The sequence below is a fragment of the Dendrobates tinctorius genome, unplaced genomic scaffold (assembly GCF_039654945.1).
Source record: "Dendrobates tinctorius isolate UK_male_01 unplaced genomic scaffold, ASM3965494v1 ptg000312l, whole genome shotgun sequence".
Taxonomy (NCBI): domain Eukaryota; kingdom Metazoa; phylum Chordata; class Amphibia; order Anura; family Dendrobatidae; genus Dendrobates; species Dendrobates tinctorius.
In genome coordinates this window covers 6,794,377-6,816,027 of record NW_027361979.1, presented here as the reverse complement: position 1 = coordinate 6,816,027, position 21,651 = coordinate 6,794,377, and the positions used below count along the sequence as shown (strand labels likewise).

The following is a 21,651-nucleotide window of genomic DNA, read 5'->3' as shown; positions in this document are numbered from 1 at the left end:
CCCGAACATTATGTCCTGGACTGTTTTATCCGGCCTAGGGTCCAGCACCCCCATGGTAGACGTTACCGCTTTCACTAGTTTGTCCACCTCGTCTAGGGGGAAGCAGTGACGCCCCTCTGTTTCCTCGTCTGAGGATGAGGAACTGGAATCTGAGGGTTTTGACGTGATTTCTCCCGATGTCGAGGAATCTGACTGGGAAATCACTATTGTGTCTTTCTCTTTTTTTTTTTTTTTTTTTGATTTGTCCCTATGCTTAAGGGATATAAGGGCACTCTGACCTCCAATTTAATCGCAGCTTTTAGGTCAGAGGCCAAATCCGGAGTTTCCTAACAGAGGATTTCTTTTGTACATGGTTCCGTTTTTTTTTTTTTTTCGCACTCGATGTTTTCTTTGCTTTGGCTTTTGCCCCCGGTGGTCACTGGGGTTATAGCAGTTTTTGGCCCCTGATCATTTGACCATTCCCTTTTCCCATGGGGTCACATGGTCTAGGCAGGTGTTGGTGATAGCGTCTTGTGAAGCCACTGCAGAAACCTGGTGGAGTTACCAGCTGGCTTGAAGCCACTGCTGAAACTGGTGTTGAACTCTGGCTGCCTGGTGTCCGCAGCAGAGTGAGATGGTGAAGGTGGCAGCTGGCTCTGAGGTGTAGAACCACTCTCTCAAGAAATAGGTAGGGGACCAGCACAAGTGGGGCACCCCTTTTCTTTTCCCCTTCTTTCCCTAGTAAGGGAAATGGAACTTTTAATACAATGGTGAACATTCACGAAGATCACTCACCCAAAGGTATGCGGCTGCAGGTATCGATTCGGGAGATGGAGTCAGGTCCTGAATAGGCTGCACTCCTGGTGGCGATTTGCTCCTTGCAGCTGACGTGCTATGCTGCGTGGAGTGACTACTGGAACGACCATCTGTACTGCGTTCTTTTGACGATGATTGTGGTGGTGGTGCTGCTGCTGCTAAAGCTGCTGCCTGGCTTGCTGCTCCTGTTGCTGGTCACTATCCCCTTCAGGATCGCCTCCAGCCTGGAGCGCTTGTGCAGCCACCATTTTAAAATTTCCCGGCTGGCGTCACCGCTCCCATCCTGCACCGCGGTCCCCGGGAGAGCGCTCCTGCGCATGCGCCGGTTCTAGGGACCCGGAAGCCGGCTTCTACTTCCGGGGCGGCCGCCATCTTGGTACACCTCTGTAACCCGGCGCCGCCCGCATGTTTACCGGGTCCCCACGAGCCCCGACTTCCTCTCCGGAGCGGCGGCTCCGGCGTCACTCCCGCCCGCTCACCCGGCAGCCCGCATGGGCCCCAGCAGTGGCGGCTTCGGGCACCGCACCTTCCCGAGGCAGGGGCCTTCCCGCTGCCACCACCGGTCAGGCCGGCCCCGGATCCTGGACACACGAAAGGTACCGTCCTGTGGGTCCCTCCGTCAGGGACAGGAACCCAACTGAAGGCGGAGGAGAGGTACCGCCCTTTTTATCTGTAGGTTCCTGTCCCTGAAGGGCGGATCCCCTCTCTCCGTGGTGCTGTCATGGGTGAGGGAGAAAATGTACATGTGCCTCATCCACTCCAAAGATGTCGGCACCGCTGCTCAAAGAGAGTGGACATGACTTGTGGCCCGTGCAGCCTGCAGTCAATGAGCTATAGCGTTTATTTTATCGGAGCTGCCATCCGCCTTAACGGAATATTGATGAGCTGCAGCCAAACAGTGGATGACATCTCTGGATCCGCACCACTACAGGAGAAAAGTATTTAATGTTTTTATTTTAATTAGAGTCCTGAATTGAGTAAACTGGTGTTGTGTACTAGTGGAAAACCCATTTAATTATTTGCTGCAATACAGAATACAGTTATGCCTTACTTCAGCTCCCTGACTTTGATGCAGGTTAACAATCTGAGCCTGCATCTTACCTAGCAGATGATGGCTGTGATGTTCAGCCATCATCTGCCTCTAAGGACCGTAATTTTGGTCCGAGTGTGATAAATTAAAACAATGGATTGCAGTCAGGCCAATGTTATTTAATGAGGCAGTGCACGTGTCTATGGAAAAAAATTGCCACATGTGCGATTTGCCTCTGATAATTGGATGGAACACACCCATTCATGTCTATAGGTCAGTGGAAAACACCGGACCACATTCAGATGACATCTATGTGCAGTCAGATTTTCACAGAAAGACTGAATGGAGAAAATGGAGACTTTTTTTAATTCTCCATATCCAAGAAAAAATTAATTCTACTTTGATCAAACTCTGATCCGAGAGTGATTAACACAATGGAACCATTTTTCTAGGATGGAGAAGAAACGATCATCTGGCCCTAACAGTAGCATAAAGCCCCCGTTACACATAGTGATATCGCTAGCAATATCGCTGTAACGTCACCGATTTTGTGACGTAGCAGCGATATTGCTAGCGATATCGCTATGTCTGATACTTACCTCTGACTGGCGCTATCACTGGTCGCGCGAGAAGGTCCTGGATCACTTCTCGTCGGCCACTTCCTGCTGGGGCTTCCTGTGGCGCCGACGAGCGACGCATGCGGGAGGACGTCAGGATCGCTGCGTCTGACAGGTAAGTAGCGACCCCCAACCCCTGCTATGTCGCTAGTGAGATCTGCCTGTGTGGCAGCTCACTAGCGACCACTTAGCGATGCACCAACGATCCATATCGTTGTCGGGATCGCTGGTGCATCGTTAAGTGTAACGGTACCCAAAGGAGTGGAGCTCCTGTTAAATGCCTCTCTCATTCTATGACAATGGTATTTACAGAGTGCCGACAGGGGTGCAAGTTGTTCTAAAAAGAGTAAATGGCTGGTGTTTTTAAAAACATAACAAAAATAAAAAATATAGAAATAGAAGTTCAAATCACTCTCCTGTTTTCCTCATTAAAAATAAAAAATGAAATAAAAAAATACACGTGTTATCGTTACATCCATAGAAGTCCGATCAAAATATTAAATTAATTCTTCCAAAAAATGCAATAAAAGGCTATCAAAATATCATATTTACCTCAAATTGTATCACTAAAAAAAACAAGCCATCACACAGCACACTTGATTGAAAATTAAAAACATATGAGTCTTGGAATCTGGTGATACAAACTTTCTTTTTTTCATTTTTACAAATTTCACATGTCTGCGACTAAAAAGCTGTTTGATTATTTCATCTAATTTCCATGTATTTTGGTGTGCTGAAAATGAAAAAAAAATATTGAAAAAAATCCTGGACGTCAGGATTTGTCACAAAGTGCAAAATTCTCTTCAAATTTAGTAAATTTTTCTCAATTTTTTTTTTTTATCTTAGGGTTTTGAAAGTCAAAATTACTATTAATTAATTCACATCAATGCATTGAAGATATACAATGCCAAAAAAATATAACTTTCAAAGAAAAGAACTTGCAGAGTGAGCTAATGAAACCAGCATCAACATGTTGCAAGCTGAATGAGCGGGCTCTGACATGCCCGGGCATGTTTCAATTGTTTTATCTTGGTTCTCGCCTGTTCACACTTTTTAATCTCAGTTCGTGTTAGCTCGACATATTCAACCGTGTTTCCTAAAATTAGCATTATGACTCAGCGGAAGTGTATTAATTCGCCTGACAGTTTCTGTTACATTTGTGGTGAATATACAGTGTTGAAGCAACAGCTGAATATTACAGACTTTGTGAAAAAAGTATACTTCGCATATTTCGGACTAAAGCTTGGAGATCAAGATAAAGCTTGGGTGCCTCATAAAGTGTGCAAACGGTGTGTTGAGGACCTCCGAAATTGGTTCAAGGGTAAGAAAAAAGATTTCCGTTATGGGATTCCTATGGTATGGCGAGAGCAAAAGAACCATAGTGACGATTGTTACTTTTGTTCATGCGATGTGAAAGGGTATAATTCAAAATGGAAGCATTCCATTTCATACCCCAATATTCACTCAGCAATTCATCCCATCCCCCATGGCACAGATATACCAGTACCCAAGGCCCCTGCTACCTTGGAAGAGATACCTAGCTCCGATAAAGGTGGAGTCATACCTGAACCAGATGATGAATCAAGTTCTGACTCTGAAGATGATACAAGACCAAAATTGTTTTCCCAGGAGGTGATGAATGATTTGGTAAGAGACTTGAATCTTCTCAAAGATGCTGCTGAGTTACTCGGATCAAGGCTCAAAAGCAAGAATTTATTGTTGCCAGGAGTGTCTTTTTCATGGTTCATACATCGTGAAAACGAGTTCGTTCCTTACTTTGCCCAGGAAGATAAGTTGGTTTATCGCATCAATGTCGAAGGTTTGATGGGTCAATTCAAAATCCAATATGATTCAGCGCAATGGCGTCTTTTTATAGATTCTTCAAAAAGAAGTCTCAAAGCTGTTTTACGCCACAACGGCGGTTTTTATGCTTCCATCCCTGTAGGTCATTTCGTACACCTCAAGGAAACCTACGAGAACTTGGAATTGGTTCTTCGGAAACTTAAATATGAAGACCACGGTTCGCAAGTGTGCGGGGATTTGAAAGTCTTGTGCATGCTGCTCGGGCAAAAAGCTGGGTATACCAAATACCCCTGTTTTCTGTGCCTATGGGACAGTCGAGACCGACAAAATCACTGGACCAAGTAGAATTGGCAGCCAAGGGTGCTCACAGTTGATAAAAAAAAAGGCCTCCGAGAAACTTTGGTTCCTCCCCATAAAGTTCTTCTACCACCTCTCCACATCAAATTGGGATTGATGAAACAATTCGTAAAATTACTTCCAAAAGATGGGGAATGCTTCAAATACTTGGTCACCAAGTTTCCAGGCCTCTCGGAGGCAAAATTGAAGGAAGGTGTGTTCGCCGGACCAGACATTAGAAGGCTTAAAGGTGATCAAGAGTTTATCAATACCATGACGCATCCTCAAAAAGAAGGGTGGATTGCATTTAAAGAGGTCGTAGAGAAATTTTTAGGCAATAACAAAGACCCTGACTACAAAAAAAATCGTCGGATGAATGCTGAAAGCATTTCAAGCTTTAGGTTGCCTGATAAGTTTGAAAGTGCATTTCCTCCATTCCCACCTTGACAACTTTCCTGAAAATTTGGGAGCTGTGAGTGAAGAGCAAGGTGAACGATTCCACCAGGACATTAAAGAGATGGAAAGAAGATACCAGGGAAGATGGAGCATTACAATGATGGCAGACTACTGTTGGACGCTTCAGAGAGACATTACAGATGCTACTCACAAGCATAAATGTACCAAGAGAAGCCTCACAGGGAAGAAGAATCGATTTTAGTGTGTGTTAGTGAGCTCATTGCAGTTAAAAAAATGATTTTCATGAAACATTTGTAATAAAAAAATAATTTTATGAGTCTATTTTCATTTATTTTGAGGTATTGTCTTATTTAACATAGTTACTTAAATTGTCAGAAAAGGTGATGTCCTATGACAAAACAGAGGTCATTTTCGTATTCAGCGCACTCAAAAATATAAAGATTACATGGAATAACCAAAACAGCTCTTGAAAAAAAATTTTTTTGCAGACCTGTGTTTTTTCACCATTTATAAAAAAAACAAACAAAAAAATTGAAATTCTTGTCATCGTAGGGACATGGAAAATCAAACTGTCAGGAAATATTTACTATATAATTAACACTGGGAGTAAAAAACACAAAAACAATTGCAGCATTGTGTTTTTTTGTAATTATGATGCCCTAGGAGTATTTTTCTGCCGTCCAGTACATCACATGATAAAATGAATTCATGTTTCTGTACCCTCAATGAAACTTCCACACCTGTTTTGGCCCGCTCCTCATGAGCAAACTGCTCTGGCTGTCTCAGGTTTGAGGAGCGCCTTCTCGAGACTGCATGGTTCAACTCCTTGCATAGATGTTAACCCCTTTGCCCCGAAGCTTGTTTTCACCATCCTGACTAGGCCAATTTTTACAATTATGACCTGTGTAATTTTATGAGGTCATAACTCTGGAACAATTCAATGGATCCCATTGATTCTGAGAATGTTTTCTCGTGACATATTGTACTTTCTGATAGCATTAAAATTTCTTCGATATGACTTTGTTGAAAATTTTGAAAATGTCGCAGTTTCAAAACCTTTAATTCTTATGCCCTTAAATCAGAGAGTCATATCGCACAAAATAGTTAATAAATAACATTTACCTCATGTCTACTTTATATCAGCACAATTTTGGAATCATATTTTTTTTTGTTACGAAGTTATAAGGGTTGAGGTGACCAGCGATTTTGCATTTTTCCATTCTTTTAGGGACAACATCACATTTGAAGTTTCTTTGATGGGTCTATATGAAAGAAAATACCCCAAATTGTTTCCATTCTAAAAACTGCACCCCTCAAGGTGCTCAAAACCACATTCAAGAAGTTTATTAACCCTTCAGGTGCTTCACAGGAGCTGAAGCAACATGGAAGGAAAAAATGAACATTTAACTTTTTAGTCACAAAAATGATCTTTCAGCCCCGATTTTTTTATTTTTACAAGGGTAAAAGGAAAAAATGGACTATAGAAAATGTTGCGCAAATACTCCCGAGTACACCAATACCCTATATGTGGTGGATAACCACTGTATGGGCGCAGAGCAGGGCTCGGAAGGGAAGGAGCACCTATTGACTTTTGAACGCAAAATTGGCTGGAACTGAGAGCAAATTGAAGAGCCCCTAATGTGCCTAAATAATGGAAACAAGTGACCCCATTTTGGAAACTAGACCCTTCAAGGAACTTACCTAGCTGTGTGGTGCGAAAATAAAAATTCACATTTTTTCTCCAAAAATGATCTTTTAGCAACAATTTTTTTATTTTCACAAATGTAAAAGGAGAAAATGGTCTGCTAAAGTTGTTGAGCAATTTCTCCTGAGTATGCCGATACCCCATATGTGAGGAAAAACCACTGTTTGGGTGCACGGCAGGGCACGGAAGGGAAGGAGTGACGTTTTGGATTGCAGACTTTGATGGAATGGTCTGCGGGCGTCATGTCACATTTGCAGAGCCCCTGATGTGTCTAAACAGTGGAAATCCCCTACAAGTAACTCCATTTTGGAAACTACATCCCTGAAGAAATTTATCTAGAGGCATATGTAGCGCCCTGCGTCTTTATCGCCATAAAAGGGTTAAATATGTACTGTTTTGTATGTGTTTTGTGAGCAATGGGAGTTATGCTTTCTCTGCTAGAGACCACAACACACACCTGCAACCAGGCGCAACATCGGCTGCTCTGTGGGAGCATTTATTGGCATCATGGGCCTCCTGATGAACTCCGTGCTTAGGAGGGAAACGCTTTGAGGTGATACTTTATCAGTGATGAGCTAAGTTACATCTATCTGACTTTTTGCTGGTTTTTGTTTTTGGGCATAGTGCAATTCTATTGAACATGAATGGTATGGGTTATATTGCTAATGGTTTCCTTTTCATGGGAGAAAAATGTTGTTAGTTGAAACCGGTATCTAAAAGGTTAAGGTTGATCTCCTATAGATATCATTGGTCGCTATTTGCACATGTTATTAACCCACCCCTCATTAAGGGGATTCTGTTTGACGTATTTTTTTATTTATTTGGGGGGATTTTTGTGACAGCAATTTTCAATATTGCTTTTTTGGCCCTATATGTACCCATATAGAAATCTTCAATATTATGGAGGGTCAGTAAGGGATAGTCCATGTGGAGCAGGGGCACCAGAACAACTTAGGGTGAAACAGCTCCGCTGCTAGGTAGGGCTATCCATAATTAGGGACCGATAGTATAGTGTAATTTGTCTCCCTATGCGCTATGTTCCCATAAAATAATGATTATTCCAGATACTGTATTTTCACCCCTTTTTTTGCATCCTATTGGTGGTTTTTGGCATGAGTTTTCTGAGTATGGTTTATTGAACTCAGCCATTTGTCTGTTCCGCATTCTGGTATATTCTAGATACAGAACTTAATAGGGTGAGTAGGGACAGCCGCCGTGGAGCGGGGGCACCATTTGCGTTCCAAGAGGGTGCCAACCTCCACTGTCAGGCAGTGAAGAATTATAGGGCCCTATAGGGTCAAATTAGGGTATATACCCCTGCCAGATGAGGTATCATATCATGGATTTAAGCTGGATTTTTTTGAAATATTGATCAGTGTTTTTTGTGCCTTTTTGAGATTTTTTCTCAGTTTTTAAAGATTTGACAATAAAGAATTTTTTAAGAATTAGTTTTTGTTTAAAAGCCACTGGATAACTAATTTGAGGAATATTGATTTTTTGCTTGTTTTAGACCAGAACACACACACACACACAATTTGCCTCACTCCCTCACTTGAATTTAATTACATGCCGTTCGGATTGAGCAGTGCTCCTGGGACCTTTCAGAGAATTATGGAATGTTGCCTGGGACATATGAACTTTGAGACTGTGCTATTGTACTTGGATAATGTGATTGTATACTCCAGAGGCAAGAGTCCCCTGATTGACAGGAATGCTAGGTTGGATGAATCATTCAACAGCCTTAAGCAAGCACTTACTGGAGAAGAGATCTTAGCGTATCCAGACTATGATCAGCCGTTTATCCTGCACACCAATGCCAGCAATGTTGGGTTAGGAGCTATCCAGCTCAAGTGCAGCAGGGTAAGGAGAAAGGCATTGCTTATGCCAGTTGGAAGCTTCGTCCTACTGAGAGGAACCCTACCAACTATAGCTCCTTCAAGCTAGAATTCTTGGCTATCGTTTGGGCAGTGACCGAGAGGTTCAAGCACTATTTGGCCTCATCTAAATTTACCATCTATACGGACAACAATCCGTTAACCCATCTGGAGACCGCCAGGCTCGGCGCTTTGGAACAAAGATGGATGGGTCGGTTGTCCAATTATGAGTTCGTCATTAAATAACGAGCTGGCACTAAAAACACCAATGCCGATGCTTTGTCACATATGAGAAATGCTCCTGATCCAGCAGAAGATCTAGAAGACCTGGAAGAAATAGAGATGCCGGCATTCCACCGCCGCGGTGCCTCCCAAGACTCAAACCACGTGACAGGGAGAAGTCTTTCCGTTCACGAAGTTTCCCTTAATCCACTACCTCACCATGGTTGGGCAGAGATGCAGAGCAGTGACCCGGCTATATGTATGGTCAAAGAACTCCTTGGAGAGGCAGATTTATCTCCAGCTCCTGATGCGCCTGCGGATGTCCAACAGTTGTGGAAAGAGAAAGAAGCTGTTCCTTTTTGAAGGCAAGTTGATTCGACAAGCTATTAACCCACGTATGCATGAACTGGTATGGCTGATCGTGGTCCCCAAAAAAGACATGCCCATGGTCTTGGAAGCTTACCACAATCAAGCAGGACACTTTGGTTGGAAAAAGCTGGAAGTAGTCATCCGCGACCGCTTCTTCTGGACAGGTATGAGACGGTCTATTGAACAGTGGTGTAGGGAATGTGACCCATGTAATCTCAGAAGAAAGAATTCTGCCAATCAAAGGGCCCTCTGTAGCCCATCATCACTAAACAACCTTTGGAACTGGTGGCCTTAGACCATGTGGAACTAACCCCAAGCCGATCAGGCTATACATATGCCTTAACAATAGTGGATCACTATTCCCGTTTCCTAGTGGTCGATCTGGTGAAAGGCCAAACAGCAAGAACAGCTGCAAAGGCATTCCAGGAATATTTCTGCAGGCCCCATGGCTTCCCAGATCAAGTGCTGACAGACAGAGGTCCAGCCTTCGAAGCAGAGGTCTTCCAAGAATTTTGCTCCATCTATGGATGCAAAAAGATCAGAACTACACCATACCCCCCAAGGCAATGGTCTTTGTGAAAAACTGAATCATCTGGTGATAAATTTATTGCAGATCCTACCACTGGAAGAAAGGAACCAACGGCCTGAGAAATTGCCTGATTTGATTGAAATGTACAACCATATCCCAACCAGCTCAACAGGATATGCCCCAGCTTACTTGATGCGTGCACGGCCAGGTAAACTCCCCATCGACCTGGAAATGGGAGTCCTAACTCCTGAAACCATATCCAGCAAATTGGACATGGATTGGAATACAGAAAGACAACTGCAGTATCAAAAAGTTCAGCAATGTGTAGAGGAAAGTCTTACGCAAGCTAGGCAAAAACAGGAAAGGAACTTCCATAGACATGCTGTGGCAACCCCCTTACCAACAGGTGAACAAGTACTGAAGAAAAAGGCAAGAAACCATAAGTTAGATGACCGATGGGAAGCTCAGCCTTACACTATTCAACCATCTAGCTCTGACAACAGCAAAGTGTGTACTATCTCCAAAGATGGCGGAAAAACGTGTACTACCGTATCCAGAGACAATCTGAAAGTATGTCCAGCACAATTGCGTGAAAGAGTTGAGACTAAGGAAGATCCTCAGCTAAAAGAAAAGACTGATACGAAGATTCGCACTGTTCTAGGTGAATTCCCTAGTTCTTGTCACAAGTTAACAACGCAGTGGTAGTTCCAGTGATGGTGTTCCCACAAAGGTCTTTAGCAGAGACACCAAATTGTTCTGGAAGCGATGAGTCACTAATGCCAACCACTAACGCTGTGCATGAGGAAGAATCAGAAAACTTGCCCACAGTCAGCAGTGAACCTGTTGAACCCATGGTAGGTTCAAAGAGTCATAGGAAGTCATCTAGTATTCCTATCTGGCACAGATCACAGCGTAGCACACAGGGCCAAACCCCTTCTCGCTATAGAAATTATTTGTAAAATAGTCTAAGCTTAATAATTTAGATTTGAGTTGCACTTACATTGAACTTTGCCTTAGGTAATGTTATTGAAAATGTTAAAGAAGTTGTGCCCACATGGATTAATGTGAGATTTCAGTAGTTACTATGCCTTTTCTACTACAAGAACTCTTGTAAAGACTCTTAAACTTGAGAAGAAAAACTATTCATCGTGCCTTGGCAGGAAGCCATCTAAAACGGCCAGTGCAGTGAATTTTCAAATATGGTCTGTGTGCCCTGCAGCTGCACTCAGGGACGATCCAACCAATCAGAAGTGGCTTTGGGCTGTAATCCACAACTCAACTCAGTTAATGTGACTGTTCACTCATACCCAGGTTAAATGTTATGTCATTTTGTTATATGCTTATGTTCCTTGTATAGCCCGAGGATGCGCTACCTTTAACTAGAGGGAAATGTGGCACCCTGAGTATTTATCGCCACAAAAGGGTTAAATATGTACTGTTTTTTATGTGTTTTGTGAGCAATGGGAGTTATGCTTTCTCTGCTAGAGACCACAACACACACACAATTTGCCTCACTCCATCACTTGTCTGAAGCTTAGAGCTTTGCAGACATGCCCTAACTGGGAGGGGGAGGAGTCGAGATTTGTTGTTGTTTAAGTGAACAAGAAGGGAGAAGAACGTCTTGGAGGCCTTGATTAGACATGTGCTCGATCCAGGAGTGAGAGCTAAGAAGCATCAGGGACCAGCCCCTAGACCATCCATGCTTTCAGAGCAGGGTGGTAAGCTGAGAGACTGCGTGGGATTATACGACCAGCAGAAAAGTGTTTTCCCTCAAATACTGCAATAACCTAGGATCAGTGAAGGATAGTGCAAGTGGGAACTTGAGCTGCTTCACATAGGATTCACGCTGCAAGTTGCGGAAGGAGAAATACACAATGAGTAGAATCTATGCTGGAAGTTTCTAAACTCCGGGAAGCCTTGGTCCCTGAAAGGATTAGAATAGCAGGAAGCTTACACTGAGTCACAAGTAGGGTGAAGGATAACTCCCATTCTGCAGAGCATATTGTAACCTGGTGAGAGTTGTTATATCTCCTCTGAACTGCACCTGAACTACAGTAAATGATAAAGTGACTTTCCTTGTCTCCTGCCTGATTATTTCATGCCTTCTACTTCCATCACAATCTCTGGGGGCCGGCCCTGGTTGGAGAGGGTTAAACATCTGCACTGCCATCACCATCTACCCCCCCAGGGATCATCTGCAGTGTCGGCTATACTACAGTCGAACACTCCAACTGGAGTCACGAATCACTACATAAACTTTATTCCTAATCAATACTCCCCTTTTACATGACCGCCTGGGGTCATGGATCGGGTCACTGCCACTGTGACACATCCCTTTAAGATGACTGGCCCGGTACAGAGTATCCCACGGCCTCTGGGGCGCATCACATAGTTATATTGTAATGATTATAATCCTATTGGCTTTACTGGTGTATGAATTTTGTAATGTGGTGTTATGTGCAAACTGTACGGAGTACATCAGATTATAAAAGTGTGTTGTGTCAACAGGGTATAAACTAATTTTATTAATTTGGGGAAATGTGGTACACTTTGAAGCAATCTTTAATGCAAAGGCCAGGTTTCTCAGGGCAGGTTTCACAATGGTAAGTTGTGTCCTTTCGGATTCCACTCTTTGAGTACTCTGCAACATTTTTGAGATCGTCCTGTCCTTGCTGTTTGGGGAACCTGTCCTGGGAAATGTTGACCTGGGAGAATACGGGCACCTTCCTGAGTGCCAAACAATAGGACCTTGATGGCTACCTCCTGAAATTGAAGGAAGGTCCCCTATTGCCTATTGATGGACATACAGGTTTGTCTGGGCCACCATAAGATTAGTGCCTCACTGAAAAAGAATTTGAAGAAGTCAATTTCAGTGAGGCCAGTAGTGTCAAACTGGATTCCTGAGCTGCCAATGAAATCCGGATTGGCAGGCTGATCATTTTCAGGGGGTGCAATCCATATGGGATCAATTGCTGCAGGAGTTGCTTGGGTCCTAAGGTGCCTTGTTGGGGGTCTTTCCTAACTAGATGAGGAGGAAGAATAGAGGAGTGTGGGAATTTCCTCACTGCCTGAATCAGTGTCGGAGGCAAGGAAGGCATATGCCTCCTCTGGTGAATAGTGTCTTCTTGACGAATGGGCCATTTTTTTCCCCCAAACCCCGGGGATGTGTGTGTAAGTGGTGCTTTTACATGTGTAATGTGTGGGGCTTGTGTATAGGGTATTTTTTATTATAAAAAAAAAAAAACAACTGAAAAACATAGAGAGAAAAATGTAGAAGAAACAAGAAAAAAATGAAAAGAAAGAGATGTAAAAAAATAAGTTTGTATAAAAATAATACAGCCATTCAATACACTAATATCCTCCCTATAAATTTACCCTACGCAAATAATTATTTTCTTACAATAGAAAAATGAACGTCACCAACAATGTGACATACACTCCCCTAAAGCACTCACCAAAAATTTACTCGACACAACTAATTTTTTTTTACAAAAGAAAAATGAAAGTCACCAACAATGTGACGTACGTTCCCCTAATGCACCTGCTAAAAATTTACTTGACGCAACGAATTACTTTTTTTTACAAAAGAAAAACAAACCTCACCAACAATGGGACGTATGCTCCCTTAATGCACTCACTAAAAATTTACTTGACGCAACTAATTATTTTTTTACAAGAGAAAAACGAACGTCACCAACAATGTGAAGTACGCTCCCCTAATGCACTCAAAATTACCCGGTGATACAGTTATTTTTTAATGCAAAGAAAAAAGACACTACCACCCGACCTAGTAATCCCCTCTGTACAATTTTTTTCTTTCTCTAAAAGAAGATCGGTGGTCACTAACACTGTGACGCTAGTTACGCTACCTTGCTACAACTAAAACTATGCGGCACTAACTACCATTATTATTTTTCTCTAATAATGGTAACTAAAAAAAAAAGTCACATGGCGCAGTCTCTAATCAGCAGCGATACTGATCAGGGTGCTTCGGACATAGGAAGAGCATGAGTGCTCTGCGCAAGACGCCGCACACACAAAAAAAGTGCACTAAAATTCCAATTGGAAGGGGAGGGGGGTACAGGAACAGGAATGGGGGAACCTGGACAGGGATGGGGGAGTTGCTGCTGCTATGATCATTGATGAGTCACACAGCAGCCAGTACACAGCACAGCACAGATTGCTGGAGGATCTTAACTAAGAAGGACGCAGCACAGGAGACAGGTGTTCGCAGGGGGATCACACTGGCCACCAATTAATTCTTTACTCAGGTAACACAGAGGGGCTATACAACCGCTCTGCATGCCAAATCTGAGATAAAGATGGCGTGCAGAGCGATGATCACTATTTCACATTAACCCCTTTGGCGCTGATTGGCCAGAAACTATTGTTCAGCCAATCGGCGCCTAAGAGGTTAATCAGATGGGGTGACGCCGAGATCACCCCACCCATTGTGACAGCTGTGATTGGTGCTATGTCACACAGCACAGATCACAGCATGTCACATGTTTTTTTTTTTTCAATAACTTTGACATAATGCTGTGATTGGCTGGTCAGAATTGACTAGTCAATCACAGTGATCACCGATATGGGGGGGCGATGTAACCCCCCAGGTCGACGTACAGGGATGGTCTGATGTCAGGGACAGCAGCAATTTTAACTCGACAGCAGCCATCTTAACGCGATGCAGCGTGGTGACCGGAAATAGCAGCGCCGTACTGTGGTTTGCGCAAACGCATCTCCCGCAGAGCAGTACTAATACGGTTTATATCACGAAGGCCTCATAGAAGATCACTTTATAAGTGTCCTGGACTTTGCTTTTAGCCATTCTTGAATGTTTATAGCTGTGTATTTTGGGTTATTATCTTCATGGAGGACCCATGACCTTTGACCAAGCTTTCAGTCACTTTGAAGCACATTTAGTTCCAGAATGTCCTGATAGTCTTGAGATTTCATTGTGTCCTGCACAGATTCAAGACACCCTGTTCCAGATACAGCAAGACAGCTCCAAAACATAACTGAGTCTCCTTCATGTTTCACACTAGGTACAATGTTCTTTTCGTTTGTATACTTAATTTTGCATCTGTGAATGTAGAGCTGATGAGTAAAGCTGTGACTTGTCAAAGAGCTCCAGCATTGTCTCATCTTTCCAAAAGACATTCTCCCAGAAGCTTTGTGACTTGTCAATATGCATTTTGTCAAATTACAGTCTTGCTTTTATAAGCTTTGCTTTAAAACAGTGGTTTTCTCTTTGGTTGTTCTCCATGAAAGACACGTTGGCCAAGACAGTGAAGGATAATGTGATCTGACACTGATGTACCTAGACCTTGGTGTTCACCTGTAATATCTTTGGAAGTTATTCTAGGGCCTTTGGCTTGTATTATTCAACTTTTAAATTTGTCATCAATTTACCTCCTGGGCCATGTCTAGGGAGATTGGCCACAGTACCACAGAACTTAAACTTCTGAATAATATGTATAACTCTAGTAAAAAGGACAGCAAACTGTTTGGAGATGGATTATAGCCTTTCCCTTTACTTTGCTTGTCTATAATTTTTTTTTCTAATCCCCTGGTTGAAGTTCAGTGTGATACACACCATGATACTAAACAGCACAATGACTACTTTTCACCCCTTAAATAGGCAGACTTACTGAATGCAAGCTTTTAGACACCTGTGATTCTAATCATAGGACACACCTTAACTTAACATGTACCTATGGTCAAATCATTTGCAATCTCTTCAATGGTTACCATCATTTATGTCTTGGCCATTTTCAATTTCATTTTTGCTTTTTTATGTTGAACCACAATTTAAAAGCAATTTATAATTTTCATTAGTTGGTAGTCAGTAAATTTTAATTGAAAAATACTTTAGTCATTTTCAAAGTTTTTCAGAGATCATTGTGGGTCTTTATGACTTTAGCAGAAGGGCACCAACAATTTTGTCCATGTGTATATGCAATTTATAATGTGAAATTTGGTGACAGATCAGCTTTCATTCCATTAATGTCAAAAAGTAAAGACCATTAGAGTAGTAGTCTTCAACCTTCTCTCTATATCCTAAGTAACCAGGTAAGAGTGTTTTAATCCATCTACTACCTTAGACCAACAAGAAAGCATGCAATAACCCCTGTTAGACTTACCACTACCATAAATTACCAAAATGGTATTATCTCCCTCTCTGTCTAAACCAACAGGTAACTGCAAGTAACATTTTCCAGACCATAAGGGAAGCTGGCATTAATCTCCCCCCTATCCTACACCACCAGGGAATAGTCAAATTATGTGTCTTAATATATATAATTACCTGCAATTTTTATATCAATCTTTGCTCTATCTTCCAAGTCATCAATTTTTACTGTGAGTTCATAAACTCCTGAATCTTTACGCTCAGCTTTGCGGATAAAAAGAATGGTGTCGTTTTCACTGTTCCTAACACTTGCTTGTTTTGGATCTAGGGGTTGTCCATTTTTAGTCCAATTAACTTGTGGCTTTGGCTTACCCTGCAAGAAAGAAAAACATAAATTACATTTTTGAAATTTTAAGAAATTCTAAAACATAAAGATTAAATATATTAAAATCATTTGCACAATTGAACTGTCCTCAGTGAAACCCCATCAATCTCAATAGAGCATTTACCGAACAAGCTGCAGAGGGAACAAAGCTTCCTAGATTGCTCCGGCTGATCAGCTAATCGGAGCCTCAGCTGCATGTGTTGAGGGCTGTGTCACAGTCACAGAACATGCATGGAGAGCCAAACAAGCAGGCTCTCCATGCATGTGCTGTGACTGTGAAACAGCCTTGACACATGCAGCTCAGCACCGATCAGCTGGCGCGATCTATGAATCCAGGTTCCCGCTGCAGCTTATTCAGTAAGCGCTATAGCTTGCCAAATAAGAGGGAACCCGAACAAATTTGCTCAACTCTAGTCAGGAGCCCTCTTATCTCCCAAAGCAAGGGTCTCCAGCGATGAGACTCAGAGGCAGCAGTGCCACACTCCACCCCACACCCAGCCTGCGGAAGGCAACCACAGGGAGGAACCGAGGAGACTCCAAAAAGGCTGGGTCCAGAATCCTGGGTGCAGGATCTACTCCTGACCCATCTGTGCCAAAGAATTGGGCAATCACAATTTTGTCAGTTTCCCTATAAAAACTAGAAACCTCCTCTAATACAAGAGAAAGATTATAACACGGAGGACCGTGAAACCAAGTATAAACACTATAGAGAAAAAGGTCCTCCAAGGATATTATATAAAATATTCATATTTTATTAAATAACACAAAAAATAAAAAGAAACAGCAAACCATGCAGAAAGTGGAAAATAGCATGACACTGGGCATTGGCTCACAAAAACTATAAAAATGACTGGTACAATAATGTAGCACATGAGGGAATATAAAACAATTCTTAAAGTGCTGGTGCAGCAAGCAGAAATAGATAATATTAATGATATAATCTCACATATTAGAGCCTAATAGCATGTTAAATGAAGCCTGCAGCGACATTATGCACAATGAAATAGATGAAACCCAGACATTGCTGGTTTCCCCATAGCTGATCTCCTCAGAAGGAAAAAATCCTTCCTAAAAAATAAATGATGTGGTTATAGAGAGGATCAAGTAAGGGAAATACACCTCATGGCTAGAGAATTAAAGCAATAACATATTTACCAGAATGAAAGAATTACACAGGGGGCGAGTCAAATGGCGCTGCTTCCCTTCCGAGCTCTACCATGCACACAAATAGTGATTTACCCCCACATGTGGGGTACCAGTGGACTCAGGACAGATTGCACAATAATTTTGGGGGTCCTATTACCCTTGGGAATACAAAAATTGGGGGTGAAAAGAAAAAAAAATGTTTTGGAAAAAAATGATTTTTTAATTGTACGTTATAAACTTCTGTGAAGCCCTTGGGGGTTCAAAGTTCTCACCACACATCTAGTTAAGTTCCTGGTGGGGTCTAGTTTCCAAAATGTTGTCATTTTTTGTGAGGTTTCCACCGTTTTGGCACATCAGGGGCTTTCCAAACACGACATGGTGTACGATCTCAATTCCAGCCAAAAAAGTCAAATGGCGTTGCTTCCCTTCCGAGCTCTGCCATGCGCCAAAATAGTTGTTTACCCCCACATATGGGGTATTAGTGTACTCAGAACAAATTGCACAATAACTTTTGGGGTCCTGTTACCCTTGGGAAAATAAAAATTGGGGGGTGAAAAGATCATTTTTGTGGAAAAAATATGACTTTTTTATTTTCACGCCCGGGCGTTATAAACTTCTGTGAAGCCCTTGGGATGTTCAAAGTTTTCACCACACATCTAGATAAGTTCCTTGGGGGGGTCTAGTTTCCAAAATGGGGTCACTTGTGGGGGGTTTCCACTGTTTAGGCACATCAGGAGCTCTCCAAATGTGACATGGCGTCTGATCTGAATTCCAGCCAATTTTGCAGTGAAAGTGTCAAATGGCGCTCCTTCCTTTCTGAGCTCTGCCATGCGCCGAAACAGTGGTTCCCCCCCACATATAAGGTATCAGCGTATTCAGGACAAATTGCAAAATAACTTTTGCAGTCCAATTTCTCCTGTTACCCTTGGGAAAATAAAGAAATTGGACCTGAAGTAATTTTTTTGTGAAAAAAAGTTAAATGTTCATTTTTTTTAAACATTCAAAAAAATTAATGTGAAGCACCTGAAGGGTTAATAAACTTCTTGAATGTGGTTTTGAGCACCTTGAGGGGTGCAGTTTTTAGAATGTTGTCACTTTTGGGTATTTTCTATCATATAGACCCCTCAAAGTGACTTCAAATGTGATGTGGTCCCTAAAAATAAAATGGTGTTGTAAAAATGAGAAATCGCTGGTCAAGTTTTAACCCTCATAACTTCCTAGAAAAAATAATTTTGGTTCCAAAATTGTGCTGATGTAAAGTAAACATGAAGAAAATGTTATTTATTAAGTATTTTGTGTGCCATATCTCTATGATTTAATGGCATAAAAATTCAAAGTTGGAAAATTGCGAAATATTCAAAATTTTCACGAAATTTCTGTTTTTTTCACAAATAAATGCAAGTTATATGAATGAAATTTTACCACTATCATGAAGTACAATATATCACGAGAAAACTGTCAGAATTACCAGGATCCATGGAAGCGTTCCAGAGTTATTACTTCATAAAGGGACAGTGGTCAGAATTGTAAAAATTGGCCCGGTCATGAACGTGCAAACCACCCTTGGGGGTAAATGGGTTAAGGCATCTCACATGATTGCAATAATACATGCTATGGGAACCAGTATCCTAATACATGGAGCACTGATAAGTAAGATCCATTATTTATCTGTGTGGGTTTTTTTGCTTACATGTGTATGGTGGTTATATAGTTTAGCCTCAGATGGTGCAGATGATGCCAGTTGGATAGATGGTTATTGTATAGCCAATAACGTGGCATTGGCTCACAAGATACTCTATGGGCCTGAATTTTTCACTATGCTTATGAAGTATAGCAGAGGAAACACTTTGGGAGGCACAAAAGGCAAAGAATACGGTGATGTACTTATAGGGATAGCTGTGGAGTGCAATTGTTAGGGTGGAAGCGATTGGGATTCCCCAGGGCTTATTAGACTTTATAGGGAATTATAACAAAAAGAAAGGGTAATCGTCTGCTCACCGTGCAGGGTGCGGAGCAAAGGCAGCCTCACACGGATCCAGAGAGCAGCTGAGGTAGAAACAAAGGAAAATGCAGGATGATCCAGCAAAAAGAAGGCTTAAGTCATAATTTTTAAAAACTGCATCTCTGGCAAAATGTTTTGTGGAGCTTTACATTTAAATGGCCAATTAAAAGCGAAGTTTTATGTAAAGCAATGAAGCCTTCTTTGGATTATTTTCCTTTATAGGGAATTATAGGACGCATACCTGTATGCTCCAGGAGAATTTGGAGTACTGGAATACTTGATCGATGAGATGGGTGAGAACATGAATCTTTTCAAATACTGTTAGTAATAGTTGTGATTGTGAAGGACCATCACTCTGACTGATCCACAATATGGATCCACAGTGTACCTTTGAACTAAATCATTTGTGTATACTGTGTTATTTGTCTGTGTTCAGCTATAATTGAAGAGTTCTAAATCTTTATGAAAGGTGATGACTATGTTTCCTTTGTGTGTATTGGGCCAAAAAAAAAAAAAAGAGAAAAAAGGCCAGCTGGACATCTTTTTACACAAAACTCCCAAAATGGACCAGACCAAATTGTTGGAACCCTTAATGTAATATTTTGTTTGCACATCCTTTGGAATAAATGACTGCAGTCAATTGCTTCCTATAACCATAAACAAGCGTCTTACAACTTGTCACTGGAATCTTTCACCATTCTTCTTTTGCAAACTGCTCCAGGTTGCTCATATTTGAGGGATGCCTTCTCCCAACACAATTTTAAGATCTTTCCACAGGTGTTCAATGGATTTTAGATCCGGACTCATTGCTTCCCACATCAGAATTAGCCTATGCTTTGTTTCCACCCATTTCAGGGTGCTTCTTGAAGTTAGTTTGGGGTCTCTGTCCTCCTCCTGCAAGACCCATGACCTAAGACACAAACTCACCTTTCTGGCACTCGGCACTACACTGAGACCCAAAATCCTTTGGTAATATTTAGATGTCATGATGCCTTGCACAAAGTTAAGGCACCCAGTGCCAGAGGCAGCAAAACAACTCCAAAACATGTTGAACTGGACACACAATGTTATAAGGACTGCAGAGTGGAATAAAACATTTTTTTTTCCTTTTTTTTGCCACCTTTCTTTTGCAGAGATATAAGCAATCAAAATAATGGCACATAATGAGGTAGTTAATCTAATAGCAACCCAATAATGTGATTTCCATGGGTGGTTCTATCATTACTTCCATTCCAAGCAGCATGCTGTCTTGGGGTTATATTTGACTGAAATTTTCCTTCATTCCCTATATCCCATTGGCTAATATCATCTGCATCTCGAAAACGGCTCAAGAATTCAACCTTTTTTTACCTTTGACTCTATATAATATCCTGAATACAGAAGCCAGGGTCATATCTGTTCAATCGCTACACTAATGGATCCATGCTAAGTCAGTCATTGCACTTGTTGCCCATCTGCTACAGAGTACAATATAAACTTATCACCCTCACCACCCTCACCCACAAAGCTTTCCACAGTTCTGCACTGCCCTACAACTCCCTCATTGCTGTCTAACACTCCACCTATGCTCTTCATCCCTTATAATATGAACTTTCATTCCTGTCTCTAAGACTTCTCTCATACTGCACCAGTTCTCTGGAATGCACTACCCTGAATAATCCGGTTAATTCTCTTAGTAACCACAATTTTCAGTGTGTGCTATAATACATTTCTTTAGAGTGCCCCATAACCACTCAAATTTATTGATTCTTTGTTTTTCCTTCATAACTCATTTCCTCAGAATCTGGTCCCTCCTATCATCTGTTTCCACACCCTTAGCACTTTGTATCTATTCTTATACAGGCACTGGCTAATGACTGGTTCATATAGCTTTATTTGAATACACTTATTTATTATTTTAATGGCTGGACTATGTAGTACGCGCACTTTTTACCTTTTCTGTCACCCTTCTTTCCTCACAGACTAAGCTTGCAAGTAGGGCCCTCACTCTTTTTGGTATACTGTATGTTGAATTTGTATTACTCTGCAATGTCTTATTTTATTTGTACATTTTCCCACTGAATTGTAAATTGCTGAGGAATATGTCAATGCAATGCAGTAAATTTATTATTAAGCCTCATTTTCTTATTTTTAATTATTTATTTTATAACTATTCTTGTTTTTTAATTTTTAAACACATTATAAGATTTGCAGGGTAATCACAGGTTCCAATCCATGCATCTTAAAGTGACAAGGTAACCTTGTTAGCTATTGGTTAATTATAGAAATTGAGTTTCTAGGCAGTTTTGAAA

The 21,651-nt window shown here is 41.6% G+C and overlaps 1 protein-coding gene across 1 annotated transcript in view; it reads right to left on the bottom strand.

The window, feature by feature from the left end:
- Window positions 1–21,651, bottom strand: part of IGFN1 (immunoglobulin like and fibronectin type III domain containing 1) — a 224,452-nt gene that overhangs the window by 55,760 nt on the left and 147,041 nt on the right. The window contains 1 exon segment of the mRNA XM_073561065.1: window positions 16,005–16,200. Within this exon segment, the coding sequence (XP_073417166.1) occupies window positions 16,005–16,200 (196 nt within the window).